Source organism: Condylura cristata, unplaced genomic scaffold (genome assembly GCF_000260355.1).
Source record: "Condylura cristata isolate star-nosed mole 26May11 unplaced genomic scaffold, ConCri1.0 scaffold00023, whole genome shotgun sequence".
In the NCBI taxonomy this organism is placed as follows: domain Eukaryota; kingdom Metazoa; phylum Chordata; class Mammalia; order Eulipotyphla; family Talpidae; genus Condylura; species Condylura cristata.
Genome location: NW_004567124.1, coordinates 10,973,070 through 11,000,523, shown reverse-complemented (window position 1 = coordinate 11,000,523; position 27,454 = coordinate 10,973,070). Strand labels below are relative to the sequence as shown.

Here is a 27,454-nt window from a genome sequence, read left to right as displayed (position 1 = left end):
GGGGACAGCCTTACCGACTGAACACAACCTTTAGCTGTGTTTAATTTTTTAACAATTAAATTGAAAGCCAGGTCAGGGGCCTCCTCGATGGCACAAGGGGTTGAAGCACAGCACTGTGGAGCTGTCCGCAGCCATGAGTTGATCCTCGGCCAGGGAGCTGGCCCACATGGCACAGCAGACCTCTCCTGCCTCACCTGCTGCTCCTCTCAGCAATGTGTTTCAGTCAACCTGCCTGTGCCCCTCTGTCTCTGGTGACTCCTCTCACCTCTGGCCTGCACCCCAGATCTTGTATACATAAATATGTCTTTTGGAAAAAAAAAAAAAAAAAAGCCAGGTCAACAAAATGATACTGTCTAAAGTAAAAATTCAGTTTATTTATCTGTTTATGACACAATACACAAGACACAAAGTGTTTCACATCATAAATTTCTCTTCCAAGTCCTTGGAATGCTCATTTCCTTGCCTAAAAGGAGAGACTACTAGATGGGAAAATGCAGGCAATCTTTGACTACATAAACAAGGGAGGGCTCAATGCTAAGGGCATCTTCACAGGGAGGGGCACAGGTGTGTTAGCATAAGCTGAGTTTTCTAAAACTGTTAGCTGGAAGCCTAGAGCTCCACTCCTGGAGATTCGCGCTGCCTCGGCCTCAGTCATCCCCACCGCACAGGTACAGCAGCGCCTTCTGGTAGTCGCCCTTGGTGTCTTGCTACAAATGGCCAAAGAGAAAAAGGAAATTCACTGTCAGGAAAAAGACCCAAACTCCACAATAACTTATAAGCAGGCCTAAAGCACCCCCAAACTCCTCAGTGTTAACAAAAAGAAGACTATGGGACCTGTCCAGACAAAGAAGCCTAGTAGGCCATACCCAAGCTCTCATGGGTGAAATCCTCAGGGAGACTTTCCAAAGCAGAGACAGTGCACAGGGGAATTGACACAGTACTTGACCAGAGCCCAGGAGCCACAGTCACTGCTCTGAAGGCAGTGAGGTCTAAAGCCACCATCTTTCTCCAAGGCCTTCACCCTCCCAAAGAGTCTGGGTTCTTTCCTGTCCTTGTGCTTTTTCATGGATTGTTAAGGTCATGAGGAAAAAGCTAGTGAGGTGAGAAAACAATGACTAAGAATCTAACTGGTCCCTAGATTTTAAATATATACCCCAATAAACCAGAAATCCTAACCCCACCTTTAAATTCACCCCTGGTGAACACTGTCATGCCTTTGTAAATGGTAGCAGGTTTTACAAGAGGAGCTGCAAGCCTGTCAGAACTATACACAGTAGTAACTGTGAAGGCAGTCACTCCTCATATATGGAATAGACAGAGACCAAGTGGCTGGAAAAGATGGGAGTTCTGAGGAACAAAATGTTGTCAGTTCTATCACAGAGGGTTTTTCAAGAAATGGAACTATATAAAATGTAAAGTTTAACTGAGAAGTGTCCAGGATATCATCAAGTCTCACGGGATCAGCATCATGAATACCACTTATCACTATAGAATAGCAGAGTTGGGGGTGCAGAAAATATTTGCTGATTGTTTTGAGTCCAGGACCCATCATAAAGGGCACTTTCAAAATAAATCCCAGGTGGCTGATAACTAGATCTCTTTCCCAGTGAATAAGAGGACAGAAAATCACCACCCTGCCATCTTCTTCTGGATGGTGGGGCAAAGCCAAGTTCGCCCTGGGGGGGACGTACCTGGATGTAGGAGTACAGAGACTTGCCATAATTTTTCTTGAATTCAGACCTGATTTTCAACATGTCCACTTCACTGCGGGAGACCATGATTCTAATCAGGACCTTATCGCGAGCTGCTTTGCCCTGAAAGTCAAGTTGATGTTCCAAGTTACGATTCAGTGACAATATGAATCATTAAATAAAGAATCTGTGGGGCCCTCTCTGGGGGTAAAAGGGGTTAAGTCTCAGCACTATGAATCTACCCACAGCCACTGTACCACAAGCTCAATCTGCAGGCCAGGGAGCTCACCCACATGGGACAGCAGACTTCTCCTGGCTCACCTGCTGCTCCCCTCAGCAGTGTACTTTGTCAACCTGCCTGTTTTGCTCCTCACTCTGTCTCTGGTGAATCCTCTCACAGCCCCTGCACCTCTGGCCTGTACCCCAGTTCTATATGCATCTGCTCCTTTAAGAAAAATTAACACTGGTCCTCCCTGGTGGCGCAGCACTAAGAAGCTAAAGCCACATCAACATGAGTTCAATCCTCGCCCCAGAGGTGACCTACATGATGCAGCAGACCTCTCCTGACCCGCCCGCTGATCCCCTCAGCCGTGTACTTCGTCAGTTGGCCTGTTCTGCTCCCCACTTTGTCTCTGGTGAATCCTCTCACCGCCCCTGCACCTCTCGCCTGTACCCTAGTTCTGTATGTATGCATAGATAAATCAATCCTTAAAAAAAAAAAAAGAAAGAAAAATTAACATCTTGGGAAATTCCAAATACATCAGGAAGAAATCAGCACAAGTCCCCACTCTCTGCATTCAATAAACATGTACAAAGCACAGTTCAAGAAGTGTGGAAGGTTAACCACACAACAAAACCCTCCTGGCTCTTAGAGGCTCAGAGAGCATGTGCCTGGGCCACTGTCTTCATTGCCTGAGCAATTTTGACAAGGACTACTGAATTTACTCAGAGCTTCAGGCCAAAGGCACCAAGGAATAGTCATGGACCCCACAAAGAGACAAAAGATGCAGAGTGCCCCACAAGTAGATGACTGTATTTAAAAGATGTGGTACATATACACAATGGAATATTATTCAGCAACCAAAAATAAATAAATAAACACATGTCTTTTGCAACAACTTGGATAGAGCTGGAAAAGATCATGCTTAGTGACATAAGGCAGAAAGAAAAAGAAAAATATCGGATGGTTTCACTCATAGCAGGAGTATAATGGACCAGGCGAGAAAATAATAAGAATAATGAACAGCCATACATACCAGAGACATTTTGTGGGGGTGGAGTGGGGAGTGGGATCAAAAAGGGGGGGGGCATGCACGGGATTATGGTGATGGCACATGGGTGACTTGGTGATGGGAAACCCACAGGGATTACAATTGAGATGAAAAAAAAAAGTACAAAATGATGTAAAAATAAACTATAAAAAAAAAAATGCAGAGTGCACAAGTGGGTGATACAAAAAAACAGTGGCCTTCTACTGTTTCCACTGCCTGGAAACCAGGAAACACAAAGCACATTTGAAGTGTAGAAAGTGGGATGAGATTGTGAGGAGATGGTCCATTTGAAGGTGAGTTGTAGTGCTAGCTTTGTAGTCAGGTAGTCTCAGGTTCAAATCTGGCTGTGTAACCTTAAGCACGCTGAAGCTTTCTGAGCTCCAGTCTCCTGTGTATAAAGAAAACAGTAACACAAGCCTAACAGGTTTTTGGATAACGATTTACAGTATAGCAAATAACGATGTCTGCTTAACGGTGAGTGCTTAATAATCTCTCCCTTCCTGGCTTATATTTACTCCCAGCTAAAAGGAAGGACTCACTGAGAATTCTGAACAGCAATCACACACAATTACCAACTGGCATTCTCTCCCCTGCTGGCACTTTATTTTCTTCCTGTACACAACCTCATGTTCAAATAGTTGGGAGAGACAGAGGAGGGGTTTGTGATTTTCTCATCCATCAGATGCCACAGCTGACTGGGGCCCCTGCATTAGGTAGTGGGAACTTCCTCTATCCTCTAGTCAGGAAGACTTAGTTTGGGGTATAAAAAAAAATAGGGCCTAATATGAAAACAAACCTCTCAGTCAATCCTCCTTACCTTCAAGGCATCATACAGTCGGCTAGCAAAATACTGAGGCTTGTTCTTAATACACTGGACTGTGAAGGAAAAAAAGGGGTCAGTGGTTCAGCTTCCCCTCTCTCTTCCACCATTATGGGGCGAGGCCCTGCCCTGGGTCCAAAACAGATGACAAAAATGGCCTGTAAAGTAGGGAAGACTAAAAGAAAACCACGGACCCTCTGAGACAGAGCTCCACTGTGTTTAAACCAGGGTACTGTGAGGACTTTAGAAATGGAAGTAGCATCGATTTCCCTCCCCCACCGCCTTATTATTTTATCCCTCCTGGGCAACTCTCTGTTCTACCAATTTAAGCCCTTCTTTGGTTTCATATCTTAAATGTATACAGATTATGAAAACCACCGAAATCACAACAGGAGATGCTCACTTCCCAAATACACGTGAAGTAACAGGACAGGCACATACTTCCTCTGCTTCAGTTCCCTGAAATCTGATTCCCACAAAGGATGGGGAAGCATACTTGCTTACCCAGGTTCAGGAAAGCATTTTCCAGGTCTCCTTTGACCTCCTTCTTGATGCTCTCCTCCATGTCATAAGGGCTGTAGCTCTTGTACTTTTCAAATACTGAGGGAAGGCAACCATGTTATTATAACAGAGCCACATGGCAAAACTCTCTATGATTACACAGAGTTGTTATACACTATGATTAAAAAACAACAACAACAACAAGGATGCTCACAGTATCCTTAAGGGTGAAGAGATGCCAGGAAGGACCGAAACTGACATTACTCCAGTTTGCCCTGGACAGCCTCCCCATGCACCTGTCTGGTGATCAAGCTATGGTCAGGTCACATAGGTTGATCACTTCCATCTCCCGAGTGGAACACATTCTAGCTGGCAACCATGAGAAATAGTACAAAGCACTCGGCCAAGTTCATCACTTAGCCAATATGACCACATAAAATGATCTCCAGACAAGGAGTGGAAAACTAAAGACCCAAACAGGGAAAATACTTAGGAGAAAGAGAGATCCAAAATGGAAGGGAAGAGTGGATGGGTATGGTGAGACCTGGGAGTGCAATGTGGAAAGTGAACTTTTTTGAGGCCGACCCTAGGTCCGAGCCTGCCTGGCAGGACGAGTCATTTCAGCCCAGGCTCTAAGACCTAAGGCCTCGGAGCTGAGCACCCACCTTTCTGAAGGTGACTCACACTCCGCTCGGTCATGATGCTGATCCACTTGGGGACATCAGTTCCTTTCCTCTTCACTCCAGCATCATAGAGGTCCTAAGAGTAAATCAATGATGAAAGTTAGTCACATAATCCAGAGCGAGGTCATAAAAAAAGTCAGTCAGGAAAACCCAAAAACATATATTCTCAAAATGAGAAAGGATGATTGCACGATAGGCAAGAATGAATTAAACCCAATTTCTATTATTTCTTGACCTATTCAAAGTACTGTGTGAAATGTACTGAATTTTCAAACTAAAATGAATTAAATTTTGTTCTGCAGCTCTTATGAAATGCTTGAGATAGATGTTGACCCTCTGGAAAGCCATATTGCTTATAGTAATCTGAATCACCTTAACAAATAAATCTCAGTGGTTGTAGGGCTAGAACCTACAAAACAGCTATACACCAGAAAAGAAGTAAGACCCTTTACTGCCCACACTTCCCCTGACTGCAAAGAGCAGTAAGTTTTCCTACCTCTAGCTATTCCTCCACCATCTTCTTCTTCTTCCCCAGGTTGTTCATTAGCAGCAATGAACAACCATGTGCATAGCTAGATGACACCTTGCAGAAGCAGGCACTTTCTTAAAAGCAAAGCCTGAGTATGTGAGTAAGGTATTGATCTGACAGTGGATAGCAAGAAATACAGGCGGGGGTGGTTTCCTTGTAAAAACGATTACTCCCAGAAAGAGAAATTGAAACACCAAATTCTTTGAAATGTCTTGCTTCCTAAAGTGGATCATGTGAGCATGAAAGAAGTGAATGCGTGTGAATCCCGAGATGACGCCATGAGGGGCATCTGGCTGCCACATGCTTTCTTTCTTGAGTCACTCCCTCCGGACACTCCCCATTGCCATATGAAGAAGACAAGCAAACATCCCTCTTGGGGAGACAGGAAGACCTCCTGCCAACAGGCCTCTGGTGGGACCACTTGGAAGTAGACCTTCTGGACTCCACTGGGCCCTCTGACTATAGCCCTGGGCTGTAATCTCCCAAGAGGCCCTGAGCCAGAGCCACCCCACAAGCCACTCCTAACTACTGTCCCACAGACACGGAGGAGTAAATGTGCATTATTTCAAGTCTTAAGTTTGGAGGCAATTTGTCACACAGGATAGGTAATTATATAGACTCTTTCTCCAGAGACTTGCCAAAAAATAGAAACTCAAACCAAAAACCTTAGTACTTACCCGGGCATCTTGATCAATCAGTTCATAATCAATGACAGAGCTCTCCTCTGCCCTTCTACCCTATAGGAACAATACAAAAGTTAAGAACATCAAATATATTTCTTTGTATACTTTAAAAGTGAAAAAAACGTTATTTTCCCTCCCACTCATACATATATCGTTATTTAATTTACTGAATAAATACCCACTTAAATTTTCCTTCACTTTGAAGTAAAGCCGTTTATAACCTCCCCCTCCAATAAAAGTTAATGATACTTAGTTCCTTCCCTCAGAGAGCTTACAACCCAGTGGAGAAACAGCATAAAACAACGAAAAATAAAAGGTAATCTATGTCTCTGAGAAGCCTTGAAACGCAAGTGAGGGAGCAATCTGTCAGAGAGTACAGTCAGCAGTTTGTGAACAGCAGCTCATGGCTGAAGTAAAGCTCGAAGGATGAGGGAGGCAGAGGCTGGAGGACGGGACAGGGAGGGCACACCGTACACAGGAGGACCACAAAGATGGAGGCCAGCAGGCTTGTGGGGGGGTGAGGAGCTGCCCAGCTAGACCAGAGGGTAAGTAGAAGGGACTCCTGAAGAGGAAGATTAAGTTAGAAAGGGCCAGAGCACAGAGAAGTTTTAAAGTCAGTTGAGAGCCTGGATTTGATGCAGAAGAAATGGGTTTTGATCAGGGGAATAAAAAGGATTTCAAAATCTTAAGTGGGTGGCACTGCAGAGAGCTGGTGGGAGACAGGAGAGCTGGGGAGAGGCATAGTCTTACTGCAGCAATGGAGATGTGAGCAGACAGCATGCTAATCAATCACTTCACCAGGATTCCCAGAAAAAATTATTTGTCTTCCCTGCCCTGCCATTGATGTTAAGCTGTACAATGGTCAGAATTCACTTAGAAGGAAAATTCTTGTTGAATTGTTAAATTAGCAAACAACCAGAAACCCTCTCTCAAGGAATAAGACTATGTGGCAAATCCTCTCTTAAGAAGTAGAAGCATGTAAAAGAAATGAGATTGCTCCCCACTGGGTCTTAGTGACCATTGATAGATGCAGAGTGACCTTTCTGGGTCCTGAGGCCAGGGCTGGCACATAAACCCAGACCAGGACTTCACAACTGCCTATTCTCCAAGTCCGCTTGACCATGTGGTTTCTCGGGATAAGAGATCCTATTATAGAAAACCGCAAGCTCTGCAGTGACAGCATAGAACCACTTTTGGAAATGCTCCTGGAATTCTGATGCAGGCAGAGAGGACTGAGTTAATTCCCAAGGGGACAAGAGGGTGGGGGTGGGGTGAGGGGACAAGGACAAGGAAATAAACCAGAAACCAACCTTTGCCAGGGCAACCATCAGCTTGCGGAAATCACCAGAAGTGTCAGAAATAATGTCCTTCTCCAGATCTGTCTTGTACACTTGGAAAACAACACACCTGGTTTTACCTTCCTGCCTGTACAGTCTGTCACACATCCCAAACACCCCCTGCCCTACTACATCTCTGAAAACAGAAACAACTGTGGTAGTATGAATCTATCCGCCCAGGTGAAGGTGAATTCTCTAGAATGATTTTACATCATTAAAACCAAGGACAGTGCCATTATCAGTGACAAAGGAAAAATGGGGGTAGAAAAGATCAGCACTCCTCAAGCTCGCCTTTGATCAGTTAGTCACTTTTTGTCACTAAAATAGATCCCAACTTTCTTGACTATGAAAACTCATTTTGAACATGAAAAAATATGGAGGACTGCACACACACAACTAGTTATGTTTCATTACTCACTGACTGAAAAAATGCATACAATGGCAAAAAGTAGTAAGAATTAAATAGTACTTTAGAGTAAACTTATATTTTATTATTCAAAATAGCATCTATACTGAAATAGAATAACACATACACATATAAGCTGCCTTCTTCATCCTCCTCACAGCCTCAGATTTCTCCTGTGCAGGCTGGGTTGTCAAAATCATCCATTGTTTAGAGTGCAAACCTCTTAAGCAGAGACACCCAATAAATGAAATCCATGTATAATACTTTCACTACTACCCACCAGATCTTTCTTTCCTTTTCTTCCTGTCTATCTCTTTGTTGAAATTCTAATTGAAATTACTACTCAAAACCCAGCCACAGGAGGTGGTGGAGAAGAACCTGGAACACAGCAATCCCTAATCCCACCCTGTAGTCCAAGTGGCAGACACCCTCTGCACATGTAATCCGGGCATCCTGTCCCAAGCACTAACCCAGGTACCGTGATGAGGTCACAGAAACTGGGCGGAGGGGAGGCATCATGGAATAGGGCTACTCACTTTCTTTGTAGACTCTGTTAATTTCCTGCAGCTCCTGGTTTGTCCTCGAACAAATGATCTCAATGAGGGACTCCTCATCAGTTCCCAGGCCCTGTATGCCAAGCAGCACAATCATCAGTGGGGAAAGTCCTCTTGGCCATTAGTCCATTTCTCTAGCCTCAAGCAGGTAAACTGCAAGCATGGATTAGAGCCACTAACATGCTCCTTTCTGCATTCCTACTGAGGGGTCTATACAATGTTTTGCAGCACAAAGTAATGTTATTTTTCTATCCCTTTAAACATGCTTTACAGCAATATACTATGGCATAAGTGAGCACAATTATATATATGGAAGTGACAGCAATGCACCCAAATGTTGCCTTTTGGTGACGGTTTATAAAAGGAATTAACTTTTTTCTTCTTCTTAATTTTGTTTATTTTCCAACTTCTATAAAATCAACCATTATATTAACAAATGGAAAATAAATTTTCTTCATTAAACAGTTCTATTCAGCAATTTAAAATACAGGAATACAGAGCTTTTATGTTATCACCTGTTACCACTATCATTACACTGAAATAAGACTCTTTTTTTAGCAGGGAAAGGTGTAGCTAAGATAAAATTTTTAGCTTCAGCTCTTTGAAATGTAAAATTGGGTTAATGTTAAAATTTTATTCTTGTACTTCCATTTTTGTTTGATTACTATGCATTCTCCAGGCATTTTAGGGAAGCAAGAGGAAATAATGAACTGCCAAATAAACCCAGACACCAACACTTTATTAAGGAGTAAGAATTTGATGGCAGTGTATTCAAATTTAATATATACACTTTTCAGTGTGCCAGAGAGCTTGAAAGGGCTCAATGAAACATGTATTTCAAAGCTCGCTTCATGATCAAAGTCAAGATTTAATAATCATTCTCTAATACTTGTCTTCCCGAATATGGAAGGATCACTTTGAACTAAGTAGAGTTACAACTGTTTTAAATGTAAATCAATTACAAAGTGTTAATACAATAAGAAACGTACTTATCCACATGAAAAGTATGTCAGCTATTAATTAAATTTAATAGAGTTTATATGTCCCTGAAAAAGTGGCTTGTGTAATATTAGTTAAGCCTTAGGTTAATGGTTAATTTTGAAATTCATTCTTAATCTACTCTATGAGTCAATGTCTCCTCCTCCTCAGAGATTTTAATCATGATCTGTAGAGGTTCTGACAAAGTCAAAATTTCTTCCTTTCTTAGCAAAAAGTCCATATAACATTCTACACAAAGATTTATAGAATGACCATCAGGTCTTTAAATATTTTAGGGGTCAATGTTTCACTCTCAAGGACAATAAAAACATAGTCTAAAATCAATGCATGCACTGGAAGAAATGGTATATCCTGACATTGTTGAAAGGTAAAACAAAAACAGCAATATAAGATTTTTTCTTCCATCACTGATGTATCTCGGGAATTCTAATAGTGTTTTCATCTCTATAGTCAAAGATATTTTTTATCTTGCAATTTTTAAAAGTAGACCCAAGCTTTTCACAGATTGTCCACAATTTCCATTATAAGGGCAACTTCTACAGTAACATATGGCAGATACTGCTACTGGTACTGTCAGAAGTCAAACAGATTTTTTTTTCAAGAATAGTTCAGTTGATGTCACTTCAGTTGTATGGATTTCAGAAGGGCATTCTACTGTAATAGCTAATGGAAGAGCTGGCACAAGGTAAAAGACTTAGCAGTGAAAGCTTCTTTCATTGGACCCAATTGTATAAAATACAAGTGAGAGATTGTTCAAGTAGGTCCAATTTCAAGTCATTAATACCTAGTAACAGATATTACTAGCAAAATCACAGGAACATAACTAAATGGATTCCTGATGAAAACAGGATAAACTGATCTGAAGTGATGATAGGCAGAAAATACCTAGGAGGGCCTATTTCATCCACAGTTCCAGAGGTCCCATGACTCGGTTTTCAGGGTCTTTCTTTTTTATCAGGCAGAATCATTAAATGTATTTGACATTTCATCATTTTTTAATTATACCATCCCTGAAACATAGCCTACTTAGGAAACTGAGCAGGATCACTCAAATACATGAAGCACAACTTGGGCTAAACTAGAGAACTGAAAGAAGAAAAGAGATTTCACAGCAAATCTTTCAGCAGCCCTATCAAGCTCTAGGCCCTGAAATGCCCAGCTCTAGGCCCTGAAATGCCCGGTGCATGCAGCTGCCTTGCTCTTGGAGGAAGGGATAACAACTGAACTGTGACTTCAGCTCTGATGACAGACTTACAGCTGGGTCTCTTCATATTTCAGGAACAGTGGGGTCACAAAAAAACACGTGGGTCACAAAAAACAATACTTAGAACTAAAAATCCAAAGTACAGCATCACCCCCACTACTCTGGAGGCTTTCCCCAGTTTTATCAGCAGAGGGCAGTATCAGATTATTCTAAGTGTGGCAGGCGCATTCTATGAAAAGGATTCTCTGCTTTGCAATAAAATGCATTGTTTGCCCATGTTTATAAATGCATTTATATAATAAGTGATGTCGTAGGTATGCACTAAACTCCAATCTGGAATTTTTACTATTTTCTAAATTCCATGTTCAAAATAACTTTGCAAAAGAAAAACAAAAGGTAACGTGTTCTGATAATTTCAACCAAACACAGGTTCCATTCACTGTCTGAAATCACCCTTCCTATGCATTGCAATATTCTCACTTTGCCTGAATTTGAATGATGGAACTGACAAAGGGGAGGTCAGCAGAAGAAACACCCAACAGAGCATTGGTAGAACTTGTCAGCTTCACTTAACAAAAGCTGTGAGTCTCACTTTTGCCTTAATATCACAACAACTCTTTTTTAAGGAGGAAGTGTAATCAAGGAAGTAGTTTTTCCAAATGGTATTCCAATTGCCCAGGTGCCAAGCAGTAGCAGCTGTAACTGACTTCTCAGCATCATGAAATTTCTTTACAGTCTTAAAAAAAGTAATTGAAATATTTTTGGTACAAATCCTGAGACTTATAGCTTCATTCAAAAAAAAATGGTTCCAAATGAGAATCCAACAAAACTGAAAATCACCTAATTACACTCAGAATGCTGTAATTCACAAATATTAATGGCAGATTTGACAGAGATTGCATCTCACACGTGTGTACCTTCATGGAGGCTTTCAGCTCCGAAGCATCATACTGAGCAGGTGTTTTCAATAGGCCCAAAATCACCGTCTCCAGGTGGCCGGACAGGGCTGACTTCAGTGCTGATGCAAGTTCCTTAAGAAAGACAGGCAAGAACATAGGAAATGTGGTTGGTTTCCAACATTCACTTTAAAACTAGTGAGTGGAACAAAAGGGTGAGGGAGCTGTTTCTAACGCAGGTTGAGTATCTTTGACCACTGTGAGTTGTGGGTCAAACTATCCTCACCTTCATTCCCTAAAATAGACCCAGAGGTCAAGCTGAGACTTCTGACAAATTCCCTAAAAATCCAACCTGCTTTGGCCTCCTTCCCAGTCATTAAAAGAAAACCAGAGAAGTATGTAATAAGTTCTCAGAGAACTTGGAGTTTGAGCACAATATGCCTGCAGTATGTGTTAATGGTAACAGTGAAACCTTAAGAAATATATGCAGAGGGCCCTCCCAGGTGGCGCAGCAGGTTAAAGCACTGCACTAAGAAGCTTAAGTCACTTCCACATGAGTTCCATCCCCGCCTGTCCCCGGAGGAGATCCACATGGCTGGCAGACCTCTCCTGGCCGGCCCGCTGCTGCTCCCCTCAGCAGTGTATTTCTCAATCTGCCTGTTCTGCTCCCCACTCTGTCCCTGGTGAGTCCTCTCACCCTCCACATCTCTGGCCTGTAACCCCAGTTCTGTATGAATAAATAAATTAAAAAAAAAAAGAAATATATGCAGAAATATATGCCATAGCCCATGAATGGCAGGGTACTTTCTGAGGTCAAGGTCCCTGGTGAGAAGAAAGTGGTTCAAGTGGGGCAACTCTAGGGGAAGCTGAGGCCCTGAGGCCTGTTGACACCTTCCGCTCAAAGGTGTTTGTGCAGCTGTGTAACTTCTAAAGGTCTCCACAGTTATTGGAGGCCCAACATGACAAGAAGTGGGTTCATGAAGCCTCCCTTTGCAAGAAACTCCATTAGAGTTATCAAAACACCATATTGTCGGGGTAATATCGATACAGATGATAGTAAACTGACACTCCAATTGCCCCCTTGACTTTTCTGCATATATTTCTTAAGGTTTCACTGTTACCATCAACACAGATTTTAAGCCAGAGGTAAAGTCACCAGCCCAGAATACAGACAGGTAAGTGTTGGCTTACAGCACTGTTTTGACTTAGGGGTGTAGGTAATCTCTTCAGTTGTATGTTACTGGTCCACCTCCACCACCAAAGCCCCGTCATCTTCCACCATAGGCCATGGAACCCTGGCTTTGCTCCCCACCTACTGCCTTTCACCCCTCTTTGGTAGCCTCAATTCTGTACTCAGATTTCTAGGGTTTGTTTTGGCTTAGTTTTGATTACTCCCATGTTTTATTTATCTATATTCCACAAGTGTGAAACTATCCAGTATTTGTCTCTCTCCTTCTGACTTATTTTGCTTAGCATAATCCCAGTAGGGATTTTAAAAGTAACACCTTCCAACCATAGCACCAAGTTTCCGATTTCTGACTTTGAGGTCACGTCATTCCAAACTGAGCCAGGACACTCCCCGCCACCCAGTTTCTCAAAACTCAAATAGCAACTAGACACCTACTGACTTCTTCCACTTCTATTCTAAACTTCACTTGGGCGTTCAACTTCCTGCTTCATTCTAACATCTAGCACAGGACTTTACACTAAACAGAAACTCCAAAGATGCTTAATAAATACCACATAACCAGTTGGAAAAACCTGGCATCTGTTATCAGCTTGAAATGAGATGTCCAATTAACCCTCTCAGCTCCTGTCCACTGGTACTAACTCTGCCTTTCCTGTTCAGTTTATCATCCAGGCAGACTGGGTCCACAGAGCTAAGTTCTCTGCAGTACAGGACTTTCTTTTTTATTAGGCAAACAATGCATTTGAAACAAAAACACCTGGCTGCCAGGATTCCCCTCAGAAATGATAAAGTAATTTGTGTATTTAGTAAAAGATGACAATTCTCTTTGGCCCCAGTGAGAGATATCAAGAATCAGTATGATGCTGGCAGTGCCCCACAATTATCACAGCCCACGATGATGCTGGTGCTACCTTCCCTCCAAGAGGGTATGTGAGTACTCTGTTCTCCGTTAACCTCATTTGAAATCAAGATATGAGCTTCTGGGTTTTTGGGTACACTGAGGTGTATGCACGCAAATGTGTTTCCAGACCACACTCTGTACATGACAGCAGGAGGAGCCGTTACAGGCATACTCTCCAGAGAAGAGGGCCTCCTGCTCCAGCTGAATGAAACTCGACTCTGCCAGTTTACTGTCCTTTTGGAAAACTGCAAAGCATCCCCTGTACACCTTACAACAAAAGATGACAATAATACTATTGAGAAAAGCATCTTAATGTACACGAGGTACAGGAAATTAGATGCTTTCCAATTTACATCCTTTCCTATTGTTTTGAAGAGGAGGAGGAAGCTGTAGCCATTCTTGATCTATAACTAACCCCCAGGGCCCTGGGCATCACGTCAACCCCAAAAGCAAAAATATCATTTTCCAAGTCCTTCCAGCTCACCTCCAGTGTGGTTATGAGTGAAAGCCATAAGTCAGATGGGAGCTGCAGGAAGCCACGCTTACTGCACCATCCAGGAATAAATCAAAAGCTTTTAATAGCAAGAAGTTAAAAATAAAGCAGCATATTCTTAAAAATAAAATATTCCAACACTGTGACAAATAACGGATGAACAAGCACTGGTTTGTTCCTTTGCCACTAGTGGATAAACAAGGCAAAAAGCACATAAAGACGCTTTAAGCAGTAGGAGCATGGCACATGGCAGATAGTCTGGTAAACCAAACAAATACCAACTAAGCCTGTTCATCAGAAAACTCCTAAAAAGTCAAGTGTATCTTTTAAGAATGAAGGGAGTGTGTCAGGGTCAGCACTCAGAGCAGACTAATGTCCTACGATTAAATTAGAAACATCTTATCAAAAGCCAGCAGAAGTCATGAAGATGAAATGACTTGCTACATGTAGAGAATTGTATGTCTGGCATAAACTAATTCAGTAACGGGTACTTGTTGTCATTATTGCTTATTCCTTTCTAACTCTCCATTCCCAGAATTGTTCCCTCCACATACATGGAGTTGGAGGAGGACATGGTGTTTTGTTTTTTGTTTTTTAAAAATTTTATAATAGTTTATTTTTACATATTTTGTGCATTTTTCCATCTCAGATGCAATCCTCTTCGGTTTCCCATCACTAATCACCCATGTGTCATCACCATAGTCCAGTGCATTTCCCTCCCCCCACTGTTTTTGATCCCATTCCCCACTCCACCCCCACAAAATGTCTCTGGTATATAGCTGGTCATCATTATCACTATTTTCTCGCCTGTTCTGTTATATTCCTGCTATGAGAGAAACCATCCAGTATTTTTCCTTTTCTTTCCGGCTTATTTCACTAAGCATGATCTTTTCCAGCTCCATCTATGTTGCTGCAAATGACATGTTTCTTTTTTTCTGGTTGCTGAGTAATATTCCATTGTGTATATGTATCACATCTTTTTAATCCAGTCATCCATTTTTGGACATTTGGGCTGTTTCCATGTCTTTTCAATTGTGAATAAAGCAGCAGTAAACATGGGAGTGCAGGTATCTTTTTGAATCAGTGTTTTTGTGTCTTTTGGGTACTAGGAGTAGGGAAGCTCCATGTTTAGCAGTTTGAGGAACCTCCAAACATAGTGGTTGTACTAGTTTGCATTCCCACCAGCAGAGCAGGAGAGTTCCTTTTTCTTGACATGGTGTTTATTAATGAGCTCCAAGCACTGGGGAGTGATAGGAAGCAGGAATGATTCTTACAGGGATATAAGAAGAAAACCTTGCATGCCCCAGAGTAACAGAAGGCTCTTGCTTACAAGAGTTGGAATTCATGAAAACAAAAACCTATGGCTGAAAAAATGAAAGCCAACAAGGAATGCTCTCCATCCCTGAAATTGTACCTTTTTGGTCTTTCTCTGGTAGGTGAAGGCAATATCCTGTCTCTGTTCATTGCTGCGGTTGGTCAAAATGTTGACAATGGTCACCTCATCCACACCTATGGGAATAAAAATTGTGAATAATTACTCAACCATTTGCTCTAGTCCTTTGGGCTTACATAGAAGATTTTACACATAAGATTTCATGTACTAATTTCCAAACTGAAATACCAGGAGGATCAAGACTTGCTTTTTCTCTTTTTGTCGGTACTCTCTACCCAACATATACACCCTCTTTTATGTTTTTTTCCAACAGCCTCAAACCTCAAACCTAAGTAGACCTTTCAGTTATTTGGTGTTTTAAAAAATATTCATTTATTTATGCACACAAGAACTGGGGTACAGAATAGATGGACTGACTGATGGACTGAGAGGAGCGGCAGGCGAGATAGGAGAGGTCTGCTGTGTCATGTGGGTCACCTCCCTAGCCAGAGATCTAACTTGTGCTTGCAGTGGCTGCTGATAGCTTTATAGCACTCTGTTTTTAACCCCTTGCACCACCAGGGAGGGCCCATAAATATATATTTTTTCAAAAAACACTTTATTCATAATTTGGTTCCTGACATCAACAGTGGGAGGTGTGTTTATATGGCTTTGGCAATCAGAATAGAACAACAAAGATTTAGGAGGATTTCAAATGAAGGTTTCCAAATTGCCATATAACGGGGATTTAATAGACAGTAACGGTGAGCTGAATTAATAGAGATAATTATTTATATTTATGGCAAGACTACAGCTATATAAGCAAGTAGGTATAATTTCTATAATTATAGAAACTATCATGACAAATGAGTCAGAGTTAATATGGCAGTTGTATTTTAATAGCATAATTGATTAATACAATTGTTACTTATTGAAGACTAAATTGTTTTGTAAGGAAAATAAACATTCCACTGCTTTTAATCTTCAATAGGCAATTTTAACAATCAATTTTATAACTTTATTAAAAAGAGTAAGTGTTTTAATCTAAATTAAATCTAAATTGGGAGTTCTGAAGTAGCACTACAGTATTTTAGTACTTATTTTAATTGGAACATGTGTATTTACAAAGATAAGCAATGCCTCTTGCTATATGAAAGTTTCCAATTTTATATCAGAAATACTCTTAACATGCCATTTAGCTTAAGGGGTGATTTTAAGAATTCAGAAAGTGAAAGGTCGCTTTCCTGACTGATTATGAACTTTGTTTAATATAAAGTTAGAGTCTTTGCTTAATAGGATAGGTCCTTCTTGCGTGAGAGTGCAGAGTAGCATAGCTCACAAGGTCACCTGTGAACCACAATGGTGTGGCCTAAGGAAATCTGAGGAGTCCCAAAGCAGCAGAAAGCACTGTGCTGCGTTAAGGAAGGCAGTGAGCACACTGACAGCGATGCAGCCTCAACTCTCAAGCTTGTGGAAAGGTAGAAAACAATAAAGTTATATTTTCTGGATATAAAAATAAGTGTCTAATATAGATGTTCATGTCAAGGTGAGTTCATACCAATATGTTAGTCAGCACCTATGACTTTAGGTATGATTTTTAGAGTAACCCATGTCAACAAACCCAATTGCTATCAAAGAGATTCATCATTTTAAAGATGTTTATTTCAGCACTTTATATACTATCAAAAAATAAAGGGAATTAGAAAACCTAAATTTAATAAGAAACTGGCTAAATAAATTTTTCCTTTCCTTATAATGCATACAATACATTAATTTTAAATGATGGTACAAAGTATTAAGTGGCTTGGAAAACTGCTCACAATAAACTGCCAAATGAAGAAAGACTGCAGATTAGCAGCCTAAGATAACCCCTGGTAAGACGCATAGTCATAAAAATAGATCTGGAAATGTTTACATGAAACATTTAAGTGATCATCTGAGTGGTGGGATTATGGATAAAGTTTTTCTTTTTTTGAATTTCAAAGGTCACAATTACCATAAGAGGTGGGGTTTTTTTTGTTTTTTTTTTTAGTATCCCATAAATGACATATAATCATTGATCTAGAATCAGCCAGTGTCTTCACTGACGTGATTCCAAGCATGGTTCTAAACACTTGAACTAGAATAATATACAATATGCATAATTAGGAGCTCTATCTATCTGATTCTCTTCGGTTTTCAAAACATCCTGACACAAACTTAATCCTCACAGCAATCAAATGGGGAGAGCTAATTCTCCTCCTATTTTATAGATGGGGAAGTTGAAGCTCAGAGACACAGAGGCCGAGCCCTGAGCTGTCACCTGCGTAAACAGCTGTGCTCTCTCTCCATTTGTACAAGAGCCTTAAACAATAACTTCTAATCCTGTTGCCACAGACACTAACAGATAAAATCAAGCTTCAAGTTACATTTAGTTTCAATTAGGTAGGGGCAGGATAGATTTATCCAAGGGCTCTTTGAGGATGAGAAGCTAGTTTAGCATATATTCACCTGTGCACATGAATGTGCATTCATCACTCACACAGGCACACACACGTATACACACTCAAGTTTACACGTGTGCACTCATTTTTCTCCCTAAATATCCTATAGCTCTTACTTCATATTGGGAAAACTACCTGTTTTATAAATGTGTTTTTGCTTTATACTTGACTCTCTTATCCAAATCTGAGAAAGCTAGAGAATGTAACAACAAAGTACAAGTCTCTCCTCTAATTTCAAGTTTAATATTTCCTGTTATCAACTGGAGGCTGCTGGCTTGAATGCAAACCAGGAATAGTGGTCCATAAGAAATTACTCAAAAAGAAAAAAGTCATTAAAAAAAATTGGAGTAACAGAAAGCACATGAACACTGTCCCGGGGTCCACGTTGAGATTTACTGACTAGAGATTCCCTAGGCCCCTACCCAGGAGCCGCCACAAGGTTGCCATACTGCCTGCAGAGACGGCTCCTGGCCTACAAAGCAGCATCTCTGAAGTGTTGAAAATGTGTTTGGCCCCCTTAAACAATGAGAGAAAAAACTCAACAGAGAGAGTCTCAAAAAGTTTAAGCTTTTACCAAATATTGCAAGAGAATTTACTGGACTTATCCTAAATTGTGGAAATACTAAAGTTTAGCTGAAATAAAGATTTTTTAATTGCAAAATAAATAGACTCCTTAGGACTTTAGACTCAGGCAGCGGCATCTTAACTAGATTTAAAAATCACCAATGGAGGGTGTTTGCGATAGTGTAAGGGAAAGGATGTCCTAAACCCCCACCGACAAGGGCCCAGTTCACAATGGGTGCCCTGTAACAATGGGAAGGCCACAGGGATTACAACTGAGATGGGAAAATGCACAAAATGATGTAAAAATAAACTGTTATATCATTTTTAAAAAATCACCAACAGAAATGTTAAGCAAAGGTAGGATGAGGTCTTTAAATATCTGCCTATGTACAAAAATCTTAAATTAGTTTTACTAACTGCTTCTGTGAGCTGCAACATCAACCATAATATAGGGCAGAAAAGACTCCTTATCTTTGTCCAAACAACCCAGGTAAGAAATGGTATCTGAAAAGAGCTTACAAACAGCAGCACAGTGCCACACTCTTTGATTAAAAAAAATAAAAGACCAGATTTTTACCTTTCTGTTTATAGCACCTAAGCATCCAGCCAACATAGTCAGACTTCAATCCAATTATCAGAAATCCCCATAAAGGGCAGAGATGGTTAACCTGAGTCTTGCCTGGGAGTCAGCAACAACTATAGTCTGAAGACAGCTAAATGTATTTTACCTAAATTATTTACCAAGCAAACAGTCTGCTGAGATGCAGCATTAAACATACTGTACTTACAAGTGAACCTCCACAAATGTTAATGTCAACTACTACAGAAAAATTAAATGGAGGTTATTTCTACAAGTGAGAGGCGTCTCTTCCTCCTGAGAACCTCACCTATATCAGCTATTTCTCCCATACCAGTGTCTGCAAGTTCAAATTGAACTGGAAAGGGGTTCGGGGGCATCATGGAGCCTAGGACCAATTGCCTAGTGAAAGCCACTTAAGGCATGTCCTGTGTTGTAACACCAGAATACGCTTATCTGCCAGAGGGATTTAACCATCTCATCTTCAGAACACGTCTATTTCCTCTTGACCTGTTCTCAAAATTGGTGAGGCAATTTATCCTTGTGGAAAATAGTCCAGTACAGGCTAAGGTTGCGAGGGGCATTACTCAACATTTCTGCCCAGGATGCAGCTGAAGGATGAGGACTGAATACTCAGCTTCCTATGTCAGCACAGGCATCGTCAATGAAGCCCAGTGAGTGCCAGTATGCTAGGGAAGCTTTCAATTTACCAAAGGTAACACTGGCACAGACACCAGGAATGAGGTGCTGCCTCTCAGGAGTTGTACTTCAGCTCTCTCAAGCTCCAGTGCACAGGGACATGATTGCTGGGTAGAAGTGCCAGGGTCTAAAAGAACTGTGTGGGTGGGGTAAACGCATAAAGAAAAACCAAAAAGCCTGAATAATGCTTCCCCCCCCCCCCACACACACTCCATTCCTCTTAGGTTAGATGTAGGTCACAGAGTAATCTAAGCAAAGGTTCAGGTTCACACTGGGAACCAGTAATGGGGTGAGGAATGGGAAGGTGGTGAGGGATCCCACAAAATGTGGATGAGAGCACAGAAAATTCTGTGACCCAGGCAGTTTTTAAAATTTCCTTGCAAAACCAATAGAGGTTTAGGTTTGCAATATCACTGTGGAACTAAGACAGGAGGATACTTGGCTCCAGACAACTAAAACCACAAAGTATTAAAATATTTATTCCTTGAATGAAAACAGCTAATCTCAGGGGCTAACTACAAAAATGTTTCCACACTCCAATTTGGGGCATCCAAAAGGTCAGTCTCTGTTCTAAAAACTAGTGAACCCGAAATAACAGTTTTGCAAGTGATGTCACGGGGCGGCGCCCTTGACAGCAGGACCCAGGCGAAGAGCTCCAGGCCATGGGCCCTTCAGCCAACGTTGTATCTTTTCAAGCATAAAGAACACACACAGTCTAAAATAAGGGCTGAATCAAAACCCACAAAATGTGCCTCCAGGAGTTTCCTCTCCCTCTCTGCAGATGGAGACCACCAGTCAGCTCCACATCTGGCACCCCATGGAAAATGTGTGTCTCTGTTGTCCATGGCAAGGAACCAGGAGGCCACTCTGAACAGGATGCTGACTCACATCTGCCAAGACAGCTGACTGCACAAAGAAAATGGATTTTTATTTTGTTTTGATAAGGATTCAGGAGACCCTCAGGGCAGGGAGGATGGGAATAAAAGTACGGGAAATTTTCCAGATGCTCTCCTTACCAAGGTCATGAGATAAACCAAGTCTTGGCTTAGATTATTGGGCTATCAATCCTCAGGAAAAAAAAAAAACATCCACAACAAGAAAGTAAGAGGCAGGCCACAAAACAAGAGGGTACAGCTTCATGGGTATGGACAGGTAGACATAGTTTATTGTAACAGCAGACATTTACTGAGCAGCTGCTACATATCAGCATTTTACTAGCTACTTTACATAATACTATCATGTAATTTTCACCACATCTATGTGAGATGGGCATTGTCAACCCAATACATTGACGAAGAAACCAAAGCTCATAGAAGGCAAGACTCAGCCCTGGTCACTCGAGCAGAACAGGTTCAGCATGAAGATCCAAACCAAGATTAAATACCCAAGATCACGACATTGGACTCTCTTGCCTCCTGTCACAGGAAATCATCCAAAGTTTGAGAAGAGGCAAGAGTAAGCACACCTCCCCAGTGTGGTCCATTTAAGGCTGTCTCTCCAGGTATGTGCTCTCACCGGACTTGCTACTTACTACTGATTAGGGCACAAGTTTTGTGGAGTTAGAGGCTTACCTGTAGATTTGTTCCAGTAGAAAGGATGATGTCAAAGCTTATGGCACTAGGACCCTACAGGAGACTGACAGGCTTCTGTTCAGCCCAGGGCCTAAAAATAAGCAATCTCTCAAACTTATACCAGCCCTATCTCAATGAGTTAAATAAATCTGACATGTATTCATCTTACATTTATACAAGTCATGTTTGTACCTTTTGAAATTATACTTTGAAACATTTGCCACTCTCCTCCATCAAGTTCCTAATGAGGATTTGGGAGAGCGGGGTCTCTACATGTCTTCAGACCTGGACTCAGTATTTAGTACATACATTTAGTACATACTACATTTGTAGTACATTTAATAATCTGTAAGCAATCACTTGGTAATCACATAGCAAGGTCACTAAAGAGATGACCTACTGAGGCATTTTTAAACAGAAGAGCTAAAAGACTCTCTTCTGGAAAAGCCATTTAATAACTTGTTAGGAGGAGGCAGCCCTAACAAACCTAAGACAATTCATCCGTCTACTGGGAGTGATTTCAGGGCCAGAGAAGCACATGGCTGCATGTGCACTGTTACCCAAAATGATCCTGTCCACTACCAGCCACGGTGCTGTCAGGATAAATGTCCAGCGCAGTCACCCCTCTGGGTTACATAGTAGAAGGGAAGTCTCCACAAGGTCTCATCAGGAACTGGACATCCATATGGGTAAAGGTGCAAACAGAGGCTTTGGATAAATAGCAGTGACAAATGGAGTACACTGAGTGGAACTCAGGACTATGGGTTCTGGGGAGTATTAGCTACCTCCCATGCCTCAGTTTCTCATTCCATAAAACACAAATCATAAGAATACTGAATTTATGGGACACAGAAAGGAATAGCTAAGTTAATGATTGGGAATATATTTTCTACCTTGTCCGTTTAGCTTCACTTGTCGCATTTGCTTTTTGTTCTACGAAAATACAAAATATAAAATGAGGAACATTTTTGCCAAGCCCACATGAAATGTCTAGTCCAGTTTCTAGGTCTAGGAGACAGAACCGAAAACAGGACTGCACAGGGTGGGAGGAGTCCTGTGCCTCTTCTAAGTCTGGCAAAGGGGGAGGTCATGGGCCCAACTCAGGGCCGGAAGAGTTTGGCTCAGTGCCTGAAGAGAAGGTTTGGCCCAGAAATCAGGTTTTTCAAATTTCTATTCTGCTCTGATCTCACCTCCGCTGAGTCCCTTAGAAAGGGTTTAAGGTGACATATATTTGGTAAGCCCACTGGGTGCTTTAATAATCTGAAAGCCTAGGCCCTTCCTGGTGGTACAACAGGTTAAAGCACAGCACTATTGCTATCTGCAGCCACGAGTTCAATCCCCAGCCAGGGAGGTGACCCACATGGCACAGCAGACCTCTCCTGTCGTGCTTGGTGCTTCCTTCAGCAGTGTATTTCAGTCAACGCTCTGTCTCTGATGAAGCCTCTCACCTGAGCCTCTGGCCTGTACCCCAGTTCTGTATGTACAAATAAATAAATCTTTAAAAAAAAAAATCCAGAATCCTCTCTGCCTTCCAGACATAGTTACGTTACAGGACCAGCAGGAAAGCACTAGTTAGGCGCCACTCCAAACTCAAATTCAATAAAACTGTAAATGAAGGAATATGTACAAGATGCAAGCACCATGGTGTTCCCTGCTACTCTGTCAAGTCCCATGAGACAGAAAACCAATCTGACAGATTCAAGAAGAACCAAGATACCCCCACTAATCTAAATTAATAGTGTAGGGTTGCTATTAATTTTCTTAGCTTTGGGGATACTAGTTGAAAATTTGGTTACTTTCATTGTTCCTGGGTGCCAGGGAAAGGCGGTAAAAAGTCTTTATTAAAAAAGAAAGCTGAGAGGCAACAAAAGCTAAAGACTATAATTAGATGAAAGACAACTATGTTTTCATAAGCTTCTTGGTTCAGGTTTGGCATCTAACACAGTCATCTAGAGAAAATATTTCACTGATGTTTCTAAGAAAGTCTGTGCTCAGAGTGGAGGTAGCCACTAGTCTGGGCTGGTTCCTCTCTGTTCCTAGCAGCACTATAAGCTGAGAACTTAGTCTAAAGTAAACTTGAACACCAACGGAAAGACCTGGCAACTTGGAAGATTCTCTTCCTTCCAGTTCCCAGCCAGCAGGCCTTGGGCTACATGAATCACAAACACACACACAAACACACTCTCAGGCTCTTAAGGGTTTGGGCCCTCCTCACCCACCCCTCCCTACAGGAAAGAGGCTGTTTTTCAGAGCCAATCTTCCTTCAGGAGACAATATATTCCTAATTTGCTCTCTATCTCAGCTGTATGAATACATCTCCAGGTGTGCAGGTGAAACGAAAAACATATTCTCACTTGCCTTCTGCTGATGTAGGATGTTAGTTTTTTTACCACGCTGGAAATCTGTAGCAATTCTACTTTATAAGTATAAGGGAAAAAAATAAGTGCAAAAACTTGCTGCAGTTCTACTTTATAAGTATAAGGGAAAAAAATAAGTGCAAAAACTTGCTGCAGTTATGCTTCTATACTTGTGCTTGTAAAAAGAAGGGGAAAAATCACCCGCTTTTGCATCCCTTCCGGAGAACACAAATACTGCTAAAATCAAAACTGGCAATAATAATAGGGCAACTCATTACCCTCCCCTTCCAGAAAGAGAGAGACCAAAGCTGTACCAGTTTATTGGCACTTATACTAACTCTGGGGTTGTGCTGCTTCTAATTACAATCTATTTTATGTAGTCTAGATTCATCCTTTTCTAATTTAGCTGACTTTCCTTTCTAGTTATTTGGACCCATATGGTAAACCATTCACAGCTGTGTTGTACACTCCACAGTATATATTTAACCCAAGGCCAATCTAGACCAAGAGACTCCTACAGATTTAAGTCTCAGAAACCTCTTGTTAATTAAGCAATATTACTACCTTTGCATGACTTTATTCAGTTTCTAACTAGACATAAATTGAGGTAAGTAATTGCATGGTCTATCTCAAGCCAGAGTAGACCCAAGACAATCATACATTAGGCTTAGGTAACAGAAATGGGTGAGATCCCTTCAAACTAGAACAAAGCAGACTTAACAAAGTGAACTAAATTTATTTGTGAAAATGGATCAAGCTCAGCATGGGACTGAGTCCTTCTGGATACTGTCCAGGTTCTGGAACTGTCCTTTGGTGCCTCATTTTGGCAGCCATATGCACTTACCTGTGTGATCTGGTATCTGTATAAACTTTGATTACTACGTGGGATAAATTTTTACCTTCTCACACAGACCGAGGAGGTGTGTAAATACAATTAATAAAATAAAGTCTTTGCCCTCAAGGAGCTCAGGTTCTAGTGGGAGAGACAACCCCACAGGTAATTAACTATAACAATGTGACAAGAGTTACAAATGAGCAAAGTAATGTGAGACAGATAGGAAGACTAATCAATTCAGTCTCCACAGAGAAAGTTTGCTGAAGAGGTTGTGTGTGGGCTCCAGCAGAGAAGTGAGAGGGCATAATCTGGAGGTTAGAAGAGGACTGACACTCCCAGTAGAAGAAGCTGCACACTCCTGAAAGAGCAAAGCCTACTGGGGGCACCAAGTAGATTGGAGATGAAGCTAAAAAGAAAATCTGCCACGGATGAGGCAAAGAGGCCCACTGAATGAACAGACGCCAGATGGCCCAAGTGAGAAAGTTGAGAAGGACTGCTTCAGAATCTTCTAGCCAGTCTGGGTACTTTTTAGACTGAGTACTTTACACTGAGTTCTTTGCTTATAGTGCTGCTAGAATAGGACAGGAACCAGCTCTGAGACCACACCCTGCTAGTAGCTCTTCCCCAGCCAGGCCTGTCCAGTTTACAATCCCTACTTTATCAGCAGCTGATTAACTCTCTTCCATAGTGATCTGCTTCCAGCTCTTCCCTTGACAATATTTGGACAATAAAGAAGGAAGTGGTTCATAGGACTGAGCATGTCATGCCCAGCATGCTCTGCGCTTGGCCACACACGTGCAAGTGCATGTACTTGGGTTGCCCTGTCCAGGAGAGGAAGCCCAGTCATTGTTCACAGCCCTTGCTTGGCTTTCTTTGTATCAGCATTTGAGGTTTGCCCAGTTTCCTTTGATATCAAGAGAAAACTAATTATTTAGTATAGTTTCCTCCCATAAAGGGCTTGTAGCACAAGCTTCTTTATTACACTTAAGGTAGAAGATGCTCTACAAGGGAAGGTAAGATCTTAATTAGTTCATTTTTTAAAGCGGTATTAGTTGCCTAAACATGCCAAGTAGTTCTAAGTGGAACTTATTGGGTATGAAGTTTAGAAGAGAAGAAAGGGGACCTGCAGCAGGACAGGTATAACATGTATCCCATAGCAACAGAATCACAGGTAGAAAATGCTTTTCATGCCTGGAAATGGCTCATGGTGAAGAAAAACATCCAATCCTGGCACAATACTGTAATGCTTGAAAACACAGGCCAAGAGACCTGAACAATTTAATCCCAGTTGGGGTTTGGGATGACAGACTAATACCTCAGAAGATTAACTTGAAATTTACCTAAGACAACTGGGCCCTCCCTGGTGGCACAGCGGGTTAAAGCACAGCACTAAGAAGCTGAAACCACTTCCGCATGAGTTCGAGTCCAGCCTGCCCCGGAGGTGACCACATGGCGTGGCAGACCTCTCCTGACCCGCCCGCTGCTCCCCTCAGCAGTGTACTTTGTCGATCTGCCTGTTCTGCTCCCCACTCTGTCTCTGGTGAAGCCTTTCACCTCCCCTGAGCCTCTGACCTGTACCCCAGTTCTGTATACACAAATAAATATATCTTTAAAAAAAAAAAATTACCTAAGACAACTGTTCACAAGGAAACTGGCGCAACGTCTTCCACAACAAACACTGAATAAACAGTCACAACTATGATAATGGTTATCAGTAGCTCTGGACCAAACTGCAAATCAGGCATTCAAATCTTAGCCCTCCAGACATTTCTGCTTGGGAACTACAGTGTTTTTCTTCTAGCTCAGAAAGAGTCTAATGGTATTTTCATTACCATGGGAGTTTCAGCTGATACTAGAGTTCATTGCACAATCTTTACATTCCAGAGTGCTAAATGCTTTCTCAGGCAGGGATAAAAAGCAGCCTTTGTCTAAAGCTTATAAAAGGCACCATCCTTGTCAGATGAGCTAACTGCTATATGAGTTAAGTGTGTGTTCAACAATGGCATGTTGGGAAACCCCAGGAATGTAGGCACATCCAAATAGTGAGACGGGGTGAGTTTTAAGAAAGTAGAGTGTGTGTGTATGTGAGTGAGTGAGTGTGTGTGTGTGTGTGTGTGTGTGTGTGTATTAAGGTAACATTTTAAACATTGATTGTATGTCAGGGTCCGTTTTAAGTGCTTCCTACTCTACAACAGCTCTCTGGATTGGGAACTTCAGTTAGCTCTACTTTAAAGTAAGGAAACTAAGGCTTAAAGAAGTTGTTTTCCAGAATCAAACAGATAGTAAGTTAGTGGCCAACACGAGATTTGAACCATGACATGCTCTCACTGCTATACCCCACCCAGAACTTCCAATGGTGATTTAAAGCCTCTAGGCGTTGGTTTCATTTTATGAATAGCGACTTCCTGACTTCTGCCAAGTGTTGTTGTTTAAAAGTACCAAAATAGAAAACTTGTTAAAGGTCTCATTGGTACACTTCATTGTTCTCCCGGCAGTTGGTCAGGCAGGGAGGTGGCCAGTGTGCAAGCTGCTTAGAGACAGATGATGCAAACCTCTGTGCTTCCTTAAAATCAGAGGACATCAAGGCAGTTTCTACTTTCCTTGTCTCTGGAAACAAAGCCACGGGTCTCTCTAAGGGTTTTAGGAAAGGTAACTATGTCTTTTCCCTGCAAAATGAGAATTCTGAGAATGAAGGTGGGGTCACTACCAGTAATTGTGACCATACCCCTACAGTCACCCTATTGTTAGGTTCTAGGTCATCCTGGTTAAGGTTCCCAGTCTCTCAGTGACCTGCGTGAATTGTAGACATGTTAGTGAGTTTAAGTGACTCTGCCTAAAG

At 41.6% G+C, this 27,454-nt stretch overlaps 1 protein-coding gene across 1 annotated transcript in view; it reads right to left on the bottom strand.

Annotated features, from left to right (window-relative positions):
- Nucleotides 1-347: 347 nt before the first annotated feature.
- ANXA2 (annexin A2) overlaps nt 348-27,454 on the bottom strand; it is a 44,256-nt gene continuing 17,149 nt past the window's right edge. Inside the window, exons 4-13 of the mRNA XM_004687726.2 lie at nt 15,572-15,666; nt 11,596-11,709; nt 8,458-8,548; nt 7,489-7,568; nt 6,173-6,232; nt 4,949-5,042; nt 4,287-4,382; nt 3,780-3,838; nt 1,692-1,814; nt 348-707 (exon numbers count right to left, since the gene is read on the bottom strand). Coding sequence (XP_004687783.1) covers nt 648-707; nt 1,692-1,814; nt 3,780-3,838; nt 4,287-4,382; nt 4,949-5,042; nt 6,173-6,232; nt 7,489-7,568; nt 8,458-8,548; nt 11,596-11,709; nt 15,572-15,666 — 872 coding nt within the window. The 3' untranslated portion in view covers nt 348-647. The remainder of the gene's footprint in view (nt 708-1,691; nt 1,815-3,779; nt 3,839-4,286; nt 4,383-4,948; nt 5,043-6,172; nt 6,233-7,488; nt 7,569-8,457; nt 8,549-11,595; nt 11,710-15,571; nt 15,667-27,454) is intronic.